The sequence below is a fragment of the Pan paniscus genome, chromosome 19, assembly GCF_029289425.2.
Source record: "Pan paniscus chromosome 19, NHGRI_mPanPan1-v2.0_pri, whole genome shotgun sequence".
In the NCBI taxonomy this organism is placed as follows: Eukaryota; Metazoa; Chordata; class Mammalia; order Primates; family Hominidae; genus Pan; species Pan paniscus.
The window spans coordinates 61,814,385-61,833,886 of NC_073268.2; the positions used below are offsets into that span (position 1 = coordinate 61,814,385).

Consider the following 19,502-nt stretch of genomic DNA (forward strand, 5'->3'; position numbering starts at 1 on the left):
ATCAGCATTGCTCCGTAGCCCAACCAGCACCCGACTCCCTTCTGAGTTGCATGCTCTCCCCCCACCAGTTTGCATCAGCTGACTGTGAGGTGTGCTGCTGTTTTTGCCTCCCTCCCGGGGCCGTACCTGAGTGAAGTTGTCCAGGGCCTTGTGCAGGTTGGCATGCATGCCCGTGGGGGGCTCATTGGTGATCTTAATGGAGTTCTCCAGGATGCCCTGGGGGATGATGTGGCCCTCAGGGGAGGGTGCCGGCTCTGCACTCATGAAGACCCTGAACTCTGGGTGGCTGTTCTCACTGTGCTCCTCCAGCTTCTTCTCCAGGGTGCTGAGCCACTTGGCCACCAGGTGAATGTTCTAGTGGGAAGGAAGGAGCCCCCCCTCAATACAGGCATCTGCTTAGCTCTGTTAGCAGTAAACAGTTGTCAGGAAGGCAGCCAGAGGGGGGACTGGTCTTAGCATCACATAATTTTTAAAAATTGTGGTAAGACGTAACAGAAAATTTACATCTCAAACCCTTTTTAAGTGGACAGTTAACGGCGTTACATGCACTCACATGTTGTGCAACTCAATGACTTTTAATGGCAGAAGTGTCTTAAATCACATCATAGAAAAGAGTTCTGGGATGCCCAGTAGTGAGGACCTCCCAGTATTCTGCAGTTAAACTCTATCTCTTGCTATCCTAAGGCTTTCCAGCATAATGTTTTTAAACTTGCCTGTGCATGGGAATAACCTGAAGGGCTTCTTACAACACAGATTCTTGTGCCCCAGCCCAGAGTTTCAGATTCAGCAGGTCCAGGATGGGGCCTGAGAATGTGCATTTCTAACAAGCTCCCTGGTGATGCAGATGCTACTGGTCTGGAGACCACAATTTAAGAGTGTAACACAGCCAGGCGCGGTGGCTAACGCCTGTAATCCCAGCACTTTGGGAGGCTGAGGCAGGCGGATCACGAGGTCAGGAGATCGAGACCATCCTGGCTAACACGGTGAAACCCCGTCTCTACTAAAAATACAAAAAATTAGCTGGGCATGGTGGTGGGCGCCTGTAGTCCCAGCTACTCAGGAGGCTGAGGGAGGAGAATGACATGAACCCGGGAGGCGGAGCTTGCAGTGAGCCAAGATCACGCCACTGCGCTCCAGCCTGGGTGACAGAGTGAGACTCCGTCTCAAAAAAAAAAAAAAAAAAAAAAAAAAAGGCTGTAACACTTGGTCATCTTCCAAGTCTAACTCCCCATTACCTGACAGCTAGATTATTTGAAACCTTGATGGTACAAATTGGAGCTCATGGATCAACATTGTTGGCAGTACCTGGGAGCTAGTTAGAAATGCAGAATCTAAGGTCCTGCCCAAACTTACTGAATCAGCACCTTTTAATGAGATCCTCCGGTAATTTGTACATATGTTAACATTTGAAAGGCACTGATTTAAACTCTTTCTAGCTAGCTTTCCTGAGTCTTCTCTCTCCACTCTCCAAACCACTCTGTTAATTGTTGCCAAACTTATCTTCCTGAAACACACTGAGTCATTGCTGCTCAAAGACCAAACAAGGCTCTCTACTCTAATCCCAAGCTCCTCTGTCTGGTCTTTGAGCCTGTCTCCTCCTCCCAACGTTTGATTGCTGTCTATCTATCAAAACCTACATTTGTTTCTTACCAGTGCTTTGCAGAATGCACCTTTCACTGTAGTAAGGGGAGTCACCTGGCTTCATTGCAATGTGTTTCATTATAATGGATAGATAAAAGCTCCTTGATAAATATTTGAGGAAGTAAGCATGCAAAGCCTTAAATACACAGATCAGAGCTGAGCCCAGCACTTGGACCACAGTAATTTGGTCTTTGAGTGCTGCCTTCTCTTCTATAAGAAGAGAAATAACAATAACGTTTGCTATACTTATTTCAGAGTGGCTGCAGATAACCAAAGAAATGGATTTGAAAGGGTTTTGTAGGACTGGGTGCAGTGGCTCACATATGTAATCCCAGCACTTTGGGAGGCCAAGGCGGGTGGATTGCTTGAGGCCAGGAGTTCAATACCAGCCTGGCCAACATGGTGAAACCCCATCTCTACAAAATAAATAAATAAATAAATAAATAAATAAATAAATAAAAGGGTTTTGTATACTGTAAAATGCTATGTAAGGGATAGTAGTAGTTGTTGAGATGAAAATTGGTGAAATTAAATAATGTACTTATAATCCAATCAATTGGAGCAGAGTGTTTAGTGGGCTACTTGAGAGCCAGGGTTTCTTTTAGCCAGCATCACCAGCAACCTACATGTGGGTAATTTGGCTGCTCCTTTAGAAACTCCAAGTTCTGCTACTGGGCAGGTCTGGGAGAAGGAATGTCTGTTGCTTGTGTATAGAACCCTGGGGTGGATTCAGAGATCCTCGAGGCTGCCCCACGGGGTTGATGGGCTTGGGTTGGGAAATCCACACAACAGCTCCTACAGCCAGGAAGGAAGAGCGGGAAGACTGTGAGCCTTGCTCTCTCACCCAGGACCAGAGAAGCCAGCTCTCCCAGAAGAGAAGCCCTAGTTCATCTGGGTCAGGGTCCTCAGGCAGCATTTCCCAAAAGTGTGCCATGGGATGTTAAAAGATGTTAGATCCATAAAGAAGGTCTGTGTTCCTGCACACCTACAACTATCAGATCTTCGACAAACCTGACAAAAACAAGCAATGGCAAAAGGATTCCCTATTTAATAAATGGTGCTGGGAGAACTGGCTAGCCATATGCAAACAATTGAAACTAGACTCCTTCCTTATACCTTATAAAAAATTAACTCAACACAGATTAAAGACTTAAACATAAAATCCAAAACTATAAGAACCCTAGAAGAAAATCTAGCAATATCAGTCAGGACATAGGCATGGGCAAAGATTTTATGACAAAAATGCTAAAAGCAATTGCAACAAAAGCAAAAATTAACAAGTGGGATCTGATTAAACTAAAGAGCTTCTTCCCAGGAAAATAAACTATCATCAGAGTGAAAAGACAACTTATGGAATGGGAGAAAATTTTTGCAATTAGACCTGACACAAGTCTAATATCCTGAGTCTACAAGGAACTTAAACAAATTTACAAGCAAAAAACAAACAACCTCATTAAAAAATGGGCAAAGAACATGAACTGACACTTCTCAAAAGAAGATATTCATTGTGGCCAACAAACATATGAAAAGAAGCTCAACATCGCTGATCGTTAGAGAAATGCAAATCAGAACCACAATGAGATACCATCTCACGCCAGTCAGAATGCCGATTATTAAAAAGTCAAGAAACAACAGATGCTGGTGAGGTTTCGGAGAAAAAGGAACCCTTTTATGCTGTTGGTGGGAGTGTAAATTAGTTCAACCGTTGTGGAAGACAGTGTAGCAATTCCTCAAAGATACAGAAGCAGAAATACCATTTGATCCACCAATCCTATTACTGGGTATAAGCCCAAAGGAATATAAATCATTTTATTATAAAGATACATGCATGCATATGTTCACGGCAGCACTATTCACAATAGCAAAGACTTGGAATCAACCCAACTGCTCATCAATGATAGACTAGATAAAGAAAATGTGGTACATATACACCATGGAATACTATGCAGCCATAAAAAGGAACGAGATCATGTCCTTTGCAGGGAAATGAATGGAGCTGGAAGCCGTTACCCTCAGCAAACTAAAGCGGGAACAGAAAACCAAACACTGCATGTTCTCACTTATAAGTGGGAGCTGAACAATGAGAACACATGGACACACGGGGCGGGGAACAAACACACTGAGGCCTGTTGTGGAATAGGGGGAGAGGGAGAGCATCAGGAAGAACAGCTAATGGATGCTGGGCTTAATACCTAGGTGATGGGTTGATCTGTGCAGCAAACCACCATGGCATATGTTTACCTATGTAACAAACCTGCACATCCTGCACATGTACCCCAGAACTTAAAATAAAAGTTGAAGGAAAAAAAAAAAAAAAAAAGAAGGCCTGTGTTCAACGGAATTTGGGAAATACTGGATGGAATAAGATTTCTATACCAAAGGATTCTCAGAACCATTAGCCTATTGATATCATTGAAAATATCCTTAAAAGGAATTTGTATGTAGTATTTTCCAACATTTGAAATAGGAATTTGTTAAGTGTATTCCTCCCCCCCAGCTTTTTTTTTTTTTTTCAGAGAATCTCTCAGGTTTACAGGCTGGGAAACATTGCCGGGTAGGATTCTGGTCCAGTCTAGTTCAGTACATCAGGAAATTCTTAGAACCAGATAGCTATGATTTCTACAAGAGATTTCACAAACCAGTAAGGATCTTTTGTTTCTGTGAGCACTTTACAGTTTGGACAGATTACGTCTATTCAATACTCCAATGCTTTATTCAGGGGGAAAGGCAGGCATCCAGATTATTTGGCACAATTTTCCTTTGGAAATGTCCAGTCACCAGGAAATAAAGATGGAATATTGAGTTCAGTGTTGGAGAGCTCTGAGCAACCACATCAGCATAAGATTTTGGTGCCCTGCATGGCCAATAGATGCTGGGGGACAATGGGGGCAGCAGAGGCGGCACCACAGTTTCAGAAACAGACTCTGATGTCCATGACAAGTGCCTGGGTTCCCAGCACTGGCGTCTGGAGAAGTCTCTTGGCAAATGTGCCTGAGGGGGTGGGGAGGTCACACCTTCAAGCACTGTGCTGACCCATGAGGGAGGAAGGAGGAAACTCAGCTGTTATTATCTTTTCTCCTGAACTTCCTGATGTTTCTGGAAAAGGAGGCCCTGGGAGGGGCAGATCTCTCAGTTGCTAGGCTCCAAATAAACAACAGAATAATTAAGGACAAAGACCCAGCAGCAAGATGTGATGTCACCAGTAATCAGGAGATGGGGGAGGTTCATGGTAGTGAAAGCCAGGAAGAATGGGAGTGACTGGCTTTTGCATTTATTCTTTCTTTAATTTCTTCATGGATTCCTTGACCCACCGGCCTTTTGTTTCAGTGTCTGCTATGTTCAAGGCAGTGGGCTGGGTGATAAAAGGTAAAGAAGGAACATCTCTTTACCTAAAAAATTTAGTGGAGAATACAGTCATAAAATAAACCATGTCAACGTAGCAATGGAGCTCTAATAGAAGATTCCAAAATGTTCTAGGAGAAAAGAGGAGCAAGCTATGCATTCTGCCACGCCAGCATCTATACAAGTGGCATAAAAGAGGATTAGGCAGGCTGGCCCTGAGAGATGGATTTGAAAAGGTTTTGTCTACTGTAAAATGCTATGTAAGAGTTAGTAGTAGTTAGGCTGGGTGCAGTGGCTCATGCCTGTAATCCCAGCACTTTGGGAGGCCGACGCAGGTAGATCACTTGAGTTCTGAAGTTCAAGACAAGCCTGGCCAACATGGTGAAACCCTGTCTCTACTAAAAATACAAAAATTAGCCGGGCGTGGTGGTGCGCTCCTGTAATCCCAGCTCCTCAGGAGGCTGAGGCAGGAGAATCGCTTGAACCCGGGAGGCGGAGGTTGCAGTGAGTTGAGATTGCGCCATTGCACTCCAGCCTAGGCGACAGAGCAAGACTCCATCTCAAAAAAAAAAAAAAAAAAAAAAGAGTTAGTAGTAATTGTTGAACGAAAATTGGAAAATTGGTTAAATGAAATAATTTAATAGGGGTTAAATAAAATTTAATGGGGGTTAATAGAGAGGGCTAAATTCTTTAATTTAACTCTCTCTTCTAATAGAAGAGAGGTAGCCTTTTTTCCCTTGTAACTGTTCGGTTAAATTATCAGTAGTAGGGGTTCCAGATTTCCAAACACCAACAAGAGCTCTCAGTGAAGAGGCTAAGGTTGCTCCCATATCCTAGTCATGCCCGTGACGAAGAGCATATGACACACAGCCCAAAAGAAAGGCACAGCAGAGGAACGTGCCATGAAATTCACAGGAAGAAACCAGCTGTTGAAAGCATCCAGCTGCCAGGGCCTTCAACGTAAATGCTAACTTCCTGAACGCCTATTAGAGTGGGAATCTGTTTCTTTTATAAGTAGAGCTATTTAAACTAGAGAGAGTGACAGAGCAGGTGAGGGGAGAAGGATTGTTCCTGGACATGGTCTGGGGAAGAGAACATATGAGTGAGGAGAACTGGAAAGAGAGAAGATGAAGAAATGAAGGGGATAAGAGTGTGAAAGGACAGGTGGGGAGAAGCTAAGAGTGGATGGAGATGCCCAGTGAGCGTGGGATGAGGCAAGTATGGGTCAAGATAACCCAGACAAGGGTAGAGGAACATACCTGCAAAATAACCCAGTGACCTTTCTTGGCAGCAAGGTCCAGCGCAGCCTCAGCCACCACTTCCTGTCCTTGCCCCAAAGACACGTTGTGAAAGTTCTGATTGTTGAAGGTGTATCCAAGTTTTCTTCCTAAAAGGAGGATGGAGTCGTCGTTATTATTTCTTGTGTCTAATGATGGATGTTTGATGTTCATAAGGAAATGCACACGCTCAGATCACCCCTCAAACACGGGCATGCCCAAATCTATAACGCAAACCTCATATACTGACCCTTTTCCTTCACAGGGGGCTACTTCTTCCAGCTTTTTGTTCTCATATAAAAGGAAGCACTTGAGCCGGGCGCAGTGGCTCATGCCTGTAATCCCAGCACTTTGGGAGGCCGAGGCGAGCGGATCACCAGGTCAGGAGATCGAGACCATCCTGGCTAACACAGTGAAACCCCATCTCTGCTAAAAATACAAAAAATTAGCTGGGCGTGGTGGTGGGCGCCTGTAGTCCCAGCTACTCGGGAGGCTGAGGCAGGAGAATGGCGTGAATCCAGGAGGCGGACCTTGCAATGAGCCGAGATTGCGCCACTGGCTCACTCCTGTAATCCCAGCACTTTGGGAGGCTGAGGCAGCAGGTGGATCGCCTGAGGTCAGGAGTTCAAGACCAGCCTGGCCAACATAGTGAAACCTCATCTTTACTAAAAATACAAAAAATTAGCTGGGTGTGGTGGGAGGTGCCTGTAATCCCAGCTACTAGGGAGGCTGAGGCAGGAGAATCACTTGAACCCAGGAGGCGGAGGTTGCAGTGAGACGAGATCACACCATTGCACTCCAGCCTGGGCAACAAGAGCGAAACTCCGTGTCAAAACAAAACAAAACAAAACAAACAAAAAAAAAAAGAAGCACTTGTTCAGACCAAAATCACTTCACTCTTCCCTCTTCACTTAATTCCCAAAGAGGGGTAGGATTGCTGATGCTATTCTTTATGTGTCTTACCTGCAGACCAGATATGGGTCCACCATTCTAGGGAGTGCTGATGAGAGAAGGGTGAGAGAGTAGCAAGCATATGGGTGTGGTCCTTTGTGGCTTGCCTTGTCCTCTGAATAAATATTGTGTCTTCTCTGGAACTTTACTGGGAGGTGTGGCCAGTAGGGGCAGGATTCAGGTAGTTCTGGCTTCCTGTACTTTATGCCCTATTAACCTCCTCTCCTATCATTCCCAACACATAGAAAAGAGTTATCTCATCATTTTGCATGAATTAGGGTGAAGAGAGGCAAGACATGAAGCTGTTTCGTTGTGTAGGTGTGAATTTTCTGTTGGATGTATATAAGGGTTGCTGGTGTTGCAGATGGATTAAGAGAATGACCACACACACAAACGTGGCAGCCGTACCACTGAAGCAAGACCAATGGGCTTCAGCTGCTCTCCACGCCCAAGGGAAACAACACAAAGAAATGACCCTAATATAGAGAACATTAGCTCTTAGCACAATCCAATAAAATGTAGAGAAATTACATAATATTCTTTAGATAAAAGGATCATAAAAATGTATAATACCATGAAGGAATCATTAAGCGATTTTTCTAGCAAGGTGAAGTAGACAAAAGGGGAGAAATCGAAAAAGAAATAATAAAAATCCATACTTAAAAAAATTTAGTTTCAGAGGAACTAAAAGTGAAGATGTAGTTTGATACTTGTGCAAGAAAATTTTTGGAAACAAGTGTTAATATTGAATATTTCTTTTAAACATAAACAATGTATAGACTGTCATTGAAATGTACAGGACAACGCAAGATGATGACTTTTTGTAGTAAGAAATAGATATTGGAGACTTAACTGAGATGAACCCAAGAAACACCGTTATTAAATTATAAATCTTAGTTGGCAAAACATTTGATGTCAGCTTTGGAAGTGGGGAGATAAACAATTCATTCCAGAGAAAATACCAGGATAAAAAGTGTTGGGACTTTTAGATGTCTTCTGTGACATTTCTGCTCACAAAAGGGCCTGTTCATTTTGTTTATTAGCAACAGAAGGATATGGGCAAAGAGGTTATTTAATAAAGATTAGTTTGAAAATTCCAGACTGGAGGGATCATCACGGGCAAAGCTTAGCACTGCAGAGCCCGGCTGGGATCAGTCTGCATTAATCTGGGCTTGAGGCATGACAATGAGGCGGAGAAGAAAGAAATGGATCTTGGAAACATTGAGAAGGGGAAAAATGGATGGGATTCTCACTAACTGAACACTCAGCCAAAGGTGGCCGCATCCCATGTGAGCCTCATGGGTGCGGAGGTAACCTTGTGAGGTCTTTCCCTTTGCAACTGTGAGGCTCTCAGATGGCTTATTGGGCCTTGAGCAAGTCCCTCCAGTGTCTCAGGATTTCACCTTCAGATCCTTGTATGCTGGTGCTTCCATGCCTCCACCCCTACTGCTTGTGACTCATCTCTCCTTTTCTGACTTTCCTTCCAGCTCTACATATGGTGGTGTCACCTGGAACTGTGCACCACTGTCAACCTCTTTTAACATCTTTACGGTGTGCGTCACTGACCTCTAGTCTCTCTGAGGACATCACAACTCCTACAGTCCTCTCCCTAGTTCCATACCCCTATGGCGTTGGCGTTGGAAGGGGAACATTTTTTCTAGTGTTTTCTTGCTACTTGGAGGCTATTTCTTCTCCACCTTCATAAAAAAGAAAAAAAAAACCACCTTTTTTTCTTTTTCTTTTTTTTTTTTCACCCAGGCTGGAGTGCAGTGGCACGATCTCACCTTACTGCAACCTCCACCTCCCAGATTCAAGCGATTCTCCTGCCTCAGCCTCCCGAGTAGCTGGGATTACACCCAGGCTGGAGTGCAGTGGTACGATCTCGCCTCACTGCAGCCTCCACCTCTCAGATTCAAGCGATCCTCCTGCCTCAGCCTCCCAAGTAGCTGGGATTACAGGTGCCCGCCACCATGGCTGGCTAATTTTTGTATTTTTAGTAGAGATAAGCTTTCACTATGTTGGCCAGGCTGGTCTCAAACTCCTGACCCCAAGTGATCCACCCACCTCGGCCTCCCAAAGTGCTGGGATTATAGGCATGAGCCACTGCACCCGACCAAAAACCCCTTTCTCACTGAAAGCACGTGTCATCTGGTTTTATTATTTACTACCTTTTATGTTCTCTGCCTTCTACCAACTTTTCAGTGAGTCTCATTTGTATTAGGGGCTTTGGAACTTGGTTCCTGTTTCATCATCATCTTGGTAAACTCTAATGTCACTATGGATGACTCAGACAACACCCAGCCTCATGTTTCCTCATCTTTCTTTCTTTTTTCTTTTCTTTTTTTTTTTTTTTTGAGATGGAGTCTTGCTCTGTCACCCAGACTGGAGTGCAATGGCGCAATCTCAGCTCACTGCAACCTCTGCCTCCTAGGTTCAAGCAATTCTCCTGCCTCAGCCTCCCGAGTAGCTGGGACTACAGGCACATGCCACCATGCCCGGCTAATTTGTGTATTTTTAGTAGAGACGGGGTTTCACCATGTTAGACAGGCTGGTCTCAAACTCCCGACCTCAGGTGATCCACCCACCTCGGCCTCCCAAAATGCTGGGATTACAGGCATGAGCCACTGTGCCCAACCTCATCTTGAAAGAGCTTAACTCCAACCATAATCCCAGCACTTTTGGAGGCTGAGGCAGGTGGATCACCTGAGGTCGGGAGTTCGAGGCCAGCCTAACGAACATGGAGAAACCCCTTTTATACTAAAAATACAAAATTAGCCAGGCATGGTGACACATGCCTGTAATCCCAGCTACTCAGGGGGCTGAGGCAGGAGAATCGCTTGAACCTTGGAGGCAGAGGTTGTGGTGAGCTGAGATTGCGCCCTTGCACTCCAGCCTAGGCGACAAGAGCGAAACTCTGTCTCAAAAAAAAAAAAAAAAAAAAGAAAGAAAGAAAGAACTTAACTCCATTTCATTTCTGCTGCTGATTCCCAATGGCCACACCCAGGGCTCTCCCATCATGGAGATCTGTCCTGTGTCTGAAACATGATTCTTGCATGTCCACTCATGAATTTCACTTCCTACTTCCTAGATTTTTTACCTTCTTATTTCTTCCCCACCTATTTTTCTACTTCAGTGAAATGTTGAGTCCTTTGGTCCCTTTGTTTTTTTCTAATTTCACCTTTACCTCCTCTTATTTTAATATGGACCCAATAATCCTTAATTTGAGCCCAAGTCCTCAACTCCATTGCCTCCTTCTACTTCCGCACTTACTACTCAACTTTCTAAGACCCCACCTCTGAGTTTAAGTATTAATAAAAGGAATAATTCACATGTTTGGTGAATTGGCACCATCACCAGCTTGTGATTCTCAATTTCGAAGCGCTTTGGTACTCTTTCAATGTGTCCAGAAGCCGGCTATGTTACCCATTTCCCTCTGTCGTTATGTCTCCTAATGGATCCCTCTTTTTTTTTTTTTTTTTTTTTCTTTTTTTTTGAGACGGAGTCTCGCTCTGTCGCCCAGGCTGGAGTGCAGTGGCATGATCTCAGCTCACTGCAAGCTCTACCTCCCGGGTTCATGCCATTCTCCTGCCTCAGCCTCCCGAGTAGCTGGGACTACAGGCGCCCACCACCCCACCTGGCTAATTTTTTGTATTTTTAGTAGAGATAGGGTTTCACCGTGTTAGCCAGGATGGTCTCGATCTCCTGACCTCGTGATCTGCTCGCCTCGGCCTCCCAAAGTGCTGGGATTACAGGCATGAGCCACTGCGCCCGGCCCTCTTTTTATATCTTTAACCTTTGTCTCTATTCACTCTTCTGCTCCCCAGCACATGCACGAATCAGTTTCGCTCATCACAAAAAAACAATACTCCATGAATCCTGAGTCCTCTCTCTAAAGACTGTACTTGCCTCAGCTTATCTATCTTTTACTTGCCTTTTAAAGAAAAGAGGGCTGGGAGTGGTGACTCATGCCTATAATCCCAGCACTTTGGGAGGTTGAGGTGGGCAGGTTGCTTGAGCTCAGGAGTTCAAGGCCAGCCTGGGCAACACAGTGAGACCCAATCTCTACAAAAAATACAAAAAATTAGCTGGGCATAGTGGCATATGCCTATAGTCCAGCTACCTGGGAGGCTGAGGCAAGAGGATCGCTTGAGCCTGGGAGGTAGAGGTGGCAATGAGCCAAGATGGCGCCACTGCACTCCAGCGTGGGCAACACAGTGAGAGCCTGTCTCAAAAACAAAAAAACAAAAAAACAAAACAAAACAAAAAAACACCCAACCAAATACAAGAAAACAGAATGGGGTCAGGAACAATGAAAACAAGACCCAAAGCAAAGTTTCGATAATCTGGCTGCAAAGACACTGAATGGAAAACTGTTTCTTTGAATATATCTGGTAGCAGGCCTACAAAAATCTCAGAACGTTGGAGAGAAAAGGAGACAGTAGAAGACAAAGGCGGGATACACCGCTTCTTTCTGATCAGAAAATGGAAAGACAGAACTCATTTTGTTAAAGCCAGGTAATTGGGCAAAGAAGGATGGAGACCAAGCAAGATGATGCTGCAGACAAGTGAAAGAAAGACCAGAGAAGATGCCGGCATCAGGGCAAGAAGGGGAGGGCCAAGGAGGAGACTGTTCTTTGAGAGGATGTGACAAAAAGATGTGAAGGAAGGGCAAACTGAGCTGCCCCAAAGAACAGATGCACCATCCTCATCGTAACGCCGTGCAATGCTACTGTACTCTCGGCTTTTCAAAGCCTTTTCACATCTGACATTTTGTTTTTATCTTCACAGTAACCCAAGGAGGCAGGTATCATGGGTGATTGAGAACAAGGGGGAAGTAGATGAAGCAAAAGCAGAAATAAACAAGCAAATAAGGAAGTGTGGCTCCTTTAGGGAAAAAGATGATGAGAAAAGAGAGGTGAGTACAGTGAAAGCTCTGTTAAAGGCTTAATCAGAGAAGGCAAGAAGGAAAACAGTGAGCGTGGATGGTGGTAGCTTTCGTGTTAAAATAGAGGCCAGCCAGATGTGGTGGCTCACGTCTGTAATCCCAGCACTTTGGGAGGCTGCGGCGGGTGGATCACCTGAGGTCAGGAGTCCCAGACCAGCCTGGCCAACATGGTGAAACCCCATCTCTACTAAAAATACACAAATTAGCCGGGCATGGTGGTGGGCGCCTGTAATCCCAGCTACTCGGGAGGCTGAGGCAGGAGAATCGCTTGAACCCGGGAGGTGGAGGTTGTTGCAGTGAGCTGAGATCGTGCCATTGCACTCCAGCCTGGGTGACAAGAGCAAAGCTCCGTCTCAAAAAAACAAAACAAACAAAACAAAAAAATAGAAAACAGAGGCCAAGAAGAGTGGATGGAATTTTCCCCTTCCCCACTCCATCCCCGCTTCTCCTCCTCTCTTCTTTCTCCACTTTCCTTTCCTTCCCCTCCTCCTCCTTCACAATTGTTGAGGAAGAAAAATCCTGGAGGAGACTCAGTGCCACAAAAGTGCCTACAAATTATAGATTCCTAATCAAGGGAGTTATTAATTATTAATTGGCCAATGGATAAACTTTAGGGACTGAAGAAATGCTCAAAATCGTATACAGAAGGTTGTGTGTCTGTGGGTATGTGCATTTTTTCGGGGGTGGAGGAAGGACCAAGGAACAAATCTTGAATCTGAATCTAGGGGTTTTAAAACTCTACCTGATATTAAGAACTGCCTTGTTGAAGCAAAAGAATACGTAAATGAAGGAGTAAAGAATTTAAATCAAATACCCAAAGAGGGGAAATGATTCCAAGCTTTTTAAGAGTCTAAACGGAGGAAGACAGTGAACTGTGTGATACACAGACTCTGCACAAGCAATAAAACAGTAAGTTTACTTAACGAACTGGGGCTTGGGGACATGGGGAAAGTGTTTAGATCAGCCATGTGGATTCCAGACTTCAGACTAGGAGCCCATCAGGCAAGCTGATTAGATTCAAGATGTGGGAAATGTGGATGTCACCAGAATATATGTCCTAAATGGGTGAATTAGAAAATAAATCAAAGCACCAAGAAGGCAGGGAGGAAGGAAGAGCGAGAGAGGCACAGGTGCCTAAGTAATCTCTAGTTGATGAACAGCAATATTGCTTCTGGTAAGAAAATATCCATTAAGATTAAGCCAAGGGCAGGGCTGAGATAACGTATTCTGAGACAAACAACCCATATAGATCAGGGAGGGGTCAGTTTGCCTGAGATGACAGGAAGCTGCAAACTACGTGATGGAGTAGTTGGAGGTCAATTGGCTAAGAACAATAGGAAATTGCTCATAAACAGGGTATATGAAAGCTTCCAAAGGGGAAAATACTGAATAAAAATGAGGAAACTAAATTTATCTGTATAAAAGGAACAAAGCCTCCAGGGGACAGAAGGAACACAGACTATAAAGTGTGAAAGTCAGGAATAACTTAGCTCTGATAACAGTTCTGCTAACATTAATTTGTTCGTTTGTTAGTTCATTCAACAATACTTCTCTGTGCTAGTTATGCTATTAGGCAGTGGTAAAAAAATGAACAAGATGACATGGTCATCAAGGATGTTAATGACAAGCAGGTAGGCAAAACATAAGTTAAAATGATAACAGAATGATTAAATTAAAATTGTATTAAATGCTCTGAAGCAAATACATAGAGTGCTGTAAGAATCTCTAGTTGAGAATCAAATGGTCTTCCAGGGAGGCCGGAAATGGCTGGTAATTTGCAGGATGAGTAGGCATTGGATGGTTGAAAATATTTCAGATAAAAAGAACAATTTGTGCCAATGTCCTAGGTTAGGAAGGCTCATGGTGTGACAGGATCTAAAAGCTGGACAGAAAAGCCATACCATGCAGGCCACACAGGTCATGTTAATATTGGACTATACCAGTGGGAAGTCACTAGAAAGTTTTTTGTTTTGTTTTGTTTGTGTGTGTGTGTTTGTGTTTGTTTGCTTGTTTTTGAGACGGAGTCTCTGTGTCGCCAAGTTGAAGTGTTGTGGCGCGATCTTGGCTCACTGCAACCTCCGTCTCCCAGGTTCAAGCGAGTCTCCTGCCTCAGCCTCCCGAGTAGCTGGGACTACAGGTGCGTGCCACCATGCCTGGCTAATTTTTGTAGTTTTAGTAGAGATGGGGTTTCAGCATGTTGGACAGGTTGGTATCGATCTCTTGACCTTATGATCTGTCTGCCTCGGCCTCCCAAAATGCTGGGATTACAGGCGTGAGCCACTGCACCCAGCTGGGAAGTCACTAGAAAGTTTTAAGTAGAAGAGTGATACAATCACATTTGAGATTTAGCAACATGACTCTGGCTGCAGAATGGCAAGGGTTTGCAGAGGAAGAAGAGTGGAGATGAGCTAGGAGGCTAGTGTAATAAGCCAGGTGGAAGACTATGGTGATTCAGACTAGGATGGCAATCATGAAAATAGAGACAATTAGATGGATTTGAAGCACATTTAGGAGTTGGAATCAATAGAACTAAATGTGGTGTGGGTGGTGGAAGAGGTGTCTAGGATGATTGACACCCAGGTTTCTGGCATGAGAAACTTGGTAAATGGTGGTGGCATTTACTAAATATAACAGAAAAATTTTTAGAGCTCAAAAGTTTTAGTGACTCTTCCACTTGAAATGACAGGCTGACTGCTCAGCAGATGAATGAAAAGGACCCACAACTAGGCACAGCTTATGAAATTTCAGAACACAAGGTAGAGAGATTATTCTAAAGTTTTCAGGGAATAAAAACAGGTCACCGACAAAGAAACAAAGAAAGAATATAATTTCACTGGCATATGATATCTCATGAACAAAACTGGCTTCTAGAAGATAATAGAATCATGTATCCAAAGTTCTGATAAAAACCATTTTGGACCTTGAAAAACTAGCAAACTACTATATAAGCAAAACTGAAGCATTTTTAGACACCCAAGGATTCCAAATTTTTACTTCTCATGAGTCTTTTCTGATAATTTATGCCAGCAAAGTAAGGATGAAAAATTGAAAATAAAAGACATGGGATATAAAGACAGTAGAACTAATTTAGAATATAAAGAAAATAGGTCTCAGGATGATAGCTTCCTAGAAGGCTGAAATACAATTTATTTATATTAGAAGAAGATGTCAGTGAGCTCCAGGAAGAGTATCTTCAAGAAGAATAAAGTGCAGTCTTTCCAATATAGAGAACGAATAAAAAGGTAGTGATAATGATAAGTGAAGCATTTACTTCTTCTCCCGAGATAAATAAAAGGCAACTTGCAACTCCAAAGAAAACTAAAAGCTACAAAAATTATCATCACCTATAAAGCAAACTGAAATTTGACATGTTTTGAACCTCTGTGCTAAGAACATTCTTCTTTTAGAGACCCCCTAAAGATTATGACATTTGATCAAAAAGAAGGAAGCGTAATCCTAGACATTACTTGCCTTTGCAGTGAATGATATATTTACATATATTAGAATATATGTGCTGTTTATTGGCTTTCAACTTAAAAATTAACCCATAAACTAGGCATGCATGAAATTAATGATAGTAACAGAGTAGAATGAATATGCATTCATTCTTGACTATGCAAAAACAAAGACATAGCTGACACAAGATGAGAAATGGAAGCTTTAGCTTACCTAGAAAGAAGTCAAAAGAATTATCTAAAACTTGTGGAATATGAAATTGTTTCTCTTTTTCTTTTTCTTTTCTTTTTTTTTTTGAGACGGAGTCTCACTCTGTCACCCAGGCTGGAGTGCAGTGGCGCAATCTCATCTCACTGTAAGCTCCACCTCCTGGGTTCATGCCATTCTCCTGCCTCAGCCTCCTGAGTAGCTGGGACTACAGGTGCCTGCCACCATGCCCAGCTAATTTTTTGTATTTTTAGTAGAGATGGGGTTTCACTGTGTTAGCCAGGATGGTCTCGATCTCCTGACCTCGTGATCCGCTCGCCTTGGCCTCCCAAAGTGCTGGGATTACAGGCGTGAGCCACCGTGCCCGGACAAGAAATTGTTTTTCTAATAGCATTTAGTTATAACATACCCAATAGATGATCTAAACACTTTAATATAGATATCAAAATTAAGGAGGTGTTTATCAACAAGTTATATAACTTAGATGAAATGGACAAAGTCTTAGAAAGAAATAAATTATGGTAACTGACTCAAAGAGAAATAAAAACTTTGAGTAAATATATAACTAGTAAAGATAAATTGAACTAATAATTTAAAAACTTCTTACTCAAAAAAACTCAGGCCCAGATGGCTTCATCACTGAATTCTACCAAACATTCATGAGAATTAATACTAATACTTTACAAAATCTTTTTTTGTTTTTGAGACAGAGTCTCGCTTTGTCACCCAGGCTGGAGTGCAGTGGTGTAACCTTGGCTCACTGCAACCTCCACCTCCCAGGTTCAAGCAATTCTCTTGCCTCAGCCTCCCAAGTAGCTGGGATTACAGACATGTGCCACCATGCCCGGCTAGTTTTTGTGTTTTTAGTAGAGATGGGGTTTCACCATGTTGACAAGGCTGGTCTTGAACTCCTGACCTCAGGTGATCCACCCACTTCAGCCTCCCAAAGTGCTAGGATTACAGGCATAAGCCGCGGTGCCTGGCCTACAAAATCTTCAAAAAAAAAATAAAAGCACAGGGAATACTTTCCAACTAATTCTGATGTATAGATTATTAGCATTATTCTGATACTGAAAACAGACAAGGACATTGCAAAGAAAGAAAAACAATATTCTCAACAAAATGTTAGCAAATTGAGTCCAGTAATACATAAAAAGAATTATACACTAGTACACTAGGACTGATTGAGATCCTAGGAATGCAAGATTGGTTTAACTTCTAAAAATCAATAATATAATATACAATATTAATAGAATAAAGAAACAACTATCTCATTACTACAATATATGCAGAAAAAGCATTTGACAAAATCCAACAACTTTTCACAATAATACAGAACTCAACAAACTAGGAATAAAAGCAACTTTCTCAATCCAATAAAGGATATCTACAAAAAATCCACTGCTAACATCATACTTAACGATGAAGACTGATTTTTTCCCCTTAGATCAGAAACAAGACAAGGATGTCTGAACTTGCTATTTCTACCTAACAGTGTACTGGAAATTCTAGCCAGGGTAATTAGGCAAAAAGAAATAAGAACATATGAGGATAGCACTTTGGGAGGTCGAGGCAGGCAGATCACGAAGTCAAGAGATTGAGACCATCCTGCCAACATGGTGAAACCCCGTCTGTACTAAAAAAATACAAAAATTAGCTGGGTATGGTGGCGTGTGCCTGTAGTTCCAGCTACTCGGGAGGCTGAGGCAGGAGAATTGCTTGAACCTGGGAGGCAGAGGTTGCAGTGAGCTGAGATCGTGCCACTGCACTCCAGCCTGGTGACAGAGCGAGACTCCATCTCAACAAAAAAAAGAACATATAACGATAGAGGAAGAAACATAAATATCTGAATTTGCAGATAACATGGTCTTGTATCTGGAAAATCCTAAGAAATTCACTAGAAGGAATTATTAGAACTAACAAGAAAGTTCAGCAAGTTTGAAGAAGATCAGTATGTAAAGAGAAACTGAAATTAAGGAAACAATTCCATTTACAACAGAATCTAAAAGAAAAAAGTCTTGGGAATACATTTAATAAAAGAAAAGCAATCACACTAAAAACAACAAAACATAGTTAAAAGAACTTAAAGAAAGCTAAATAAATGGCAAGACAATCCATGTTCACTGATCAGATTTATATTGTTAAGATGGTAATACTCTCTAGATCTTATCTACATATTCAGTGCAGTCCTTACTGAAATTCAAGCTACATTTATTATTTTTTGCAGAAATTTATAAGCCAATTCTAAAATTATATGAAACATAAGATGACAGCAAGAATGAGGGAAACAAACAGAAAATAACAACAAAAAGGAAAATATAAGAGACCCAGAGTAGCAAACACAATCATGAAAAGAACAAAGCTGAAGAACTCATACTTCCTGATTTCAAAACATACTGCAAAGCTACAGTCATTGAGACTGTTATTTGGCATACAGATAGATACATAGATCAATGCGATATAAATATTAGTCCAGAAATAAGCTCTTACATTGATGGTCTATTTTTGACAAGGGTTCCAACATCATTTAACCAGGAAAGAATAGTCTTTTCAACAAATGGAGCAGGGACAATTGGATATCTACGTGTCAAGGGACAAAGTTGGACCCTTTCCTTACATACAGAAACATTAACTCAAAGTGGATTATAGACCTAAATGTAATAACAAAAAGTAAAAATCTTAGAAGAAAACAAGGGAGAGTAAATCTTTGTGACCTTAGGTTAGCAATAGTTTTATAAATATAGTATTAAAACGCAAGTGGCCAAAGGAAAAAATAGATAAATTGTATTTTAACATAAAAATTTTCTGCTTCAAAGAATACCATTAAAAAAGCAAATAGAAAACCCAAAGAATGAGAAAAAATATTTGGAAATCATATATCTGATAAGAAACTTGTATGCAGAATTTATAAGGAACTCTTCTTATAACTCAACGATAAAAGGACAAGTCACCTAATTTTAAAAACAGGAATAGAATAGACATTTCTCCAAATAAGATGGAGAAATGCCCAATAGGTACATAAAAAGGACACTTACCATCATTTGGGAAATGCAAATCCAAACCACAGTGAGCTACCACTGCATACCCACTATGGTGGCTCTAATCAGAAGATGGATAATAAGTGTTGGTGAAGACCCGGGGAAACTGGAATTTGCATATTGCTGTTGGGATTGTGAAATGGTGCATCTGTTTTGGAAAACAGTCTGGCAGTTCCTTAGAGTTAAACATAAAGTTACCACCTGACCCAGCAATTCTACTCCCAGGTATATACTCAAGAGAACTGAAACTTATGTTCACACAAAAACTTGTACATGAATGTTCATAGAAGCATCATTTATGCAGCTAAAAGATGAAATAGCCCAAATGTCCATCAACAGATGAATAGAGAGATAAAATGTGGTTCAGCTATACAATGGAATATTACCCATCCATAAGAAAGAATGTAGTTCTGATACATGCTACTACATGTTTGAACCTTGAAAATATTACGCCAAATGAAAGAAGCTCATCACAAGAAAGCATACTGTATATGATTTCATTTATATGAAATGTCCAGAATAGGCAATTTTTTTTTTTTTTTTTTTGAGATGGAGTCTCACTCTGTCACCCAGGCTGGAGTGCAGTAGTGTGATCTTGGCTCACTGCAACCTCCGCCTCCCGGGTTCACGCCATTCTCCTGCCTC

The 19,502-nt window shown here is 42.2% G+C and overlaps 1 protein-coding gene across 2 annotated transcripts in view; it reads right to left on the bottom strand.

Annotated features, from left to right (window-relative positions):
* DNAH9 (dynein axonemal heavy chain 9) overlaps positions 1-19,502 on the bottom strand; it is a 380,960-nt gene that overhangs the window by 48,956 nt on the left and 312,502 nt on the right. For both annotated transcript variants that reach the window (XM_003818106.6, XM_055101114.2), the window contains 2 exons: positions 6,243-6,370; positions 127-354 (listed from right to left, as the gene is read on the bottom strand). In XM_003818106.6, the coding sequence (XP_003818154.4) occupies positions 127-354; positions 6,243-6,370 (356 nt within the window). The remainder of the gene's footprint in view (positions 1-126; positions 355-6,242; positions 6,371-19,502) is intronic.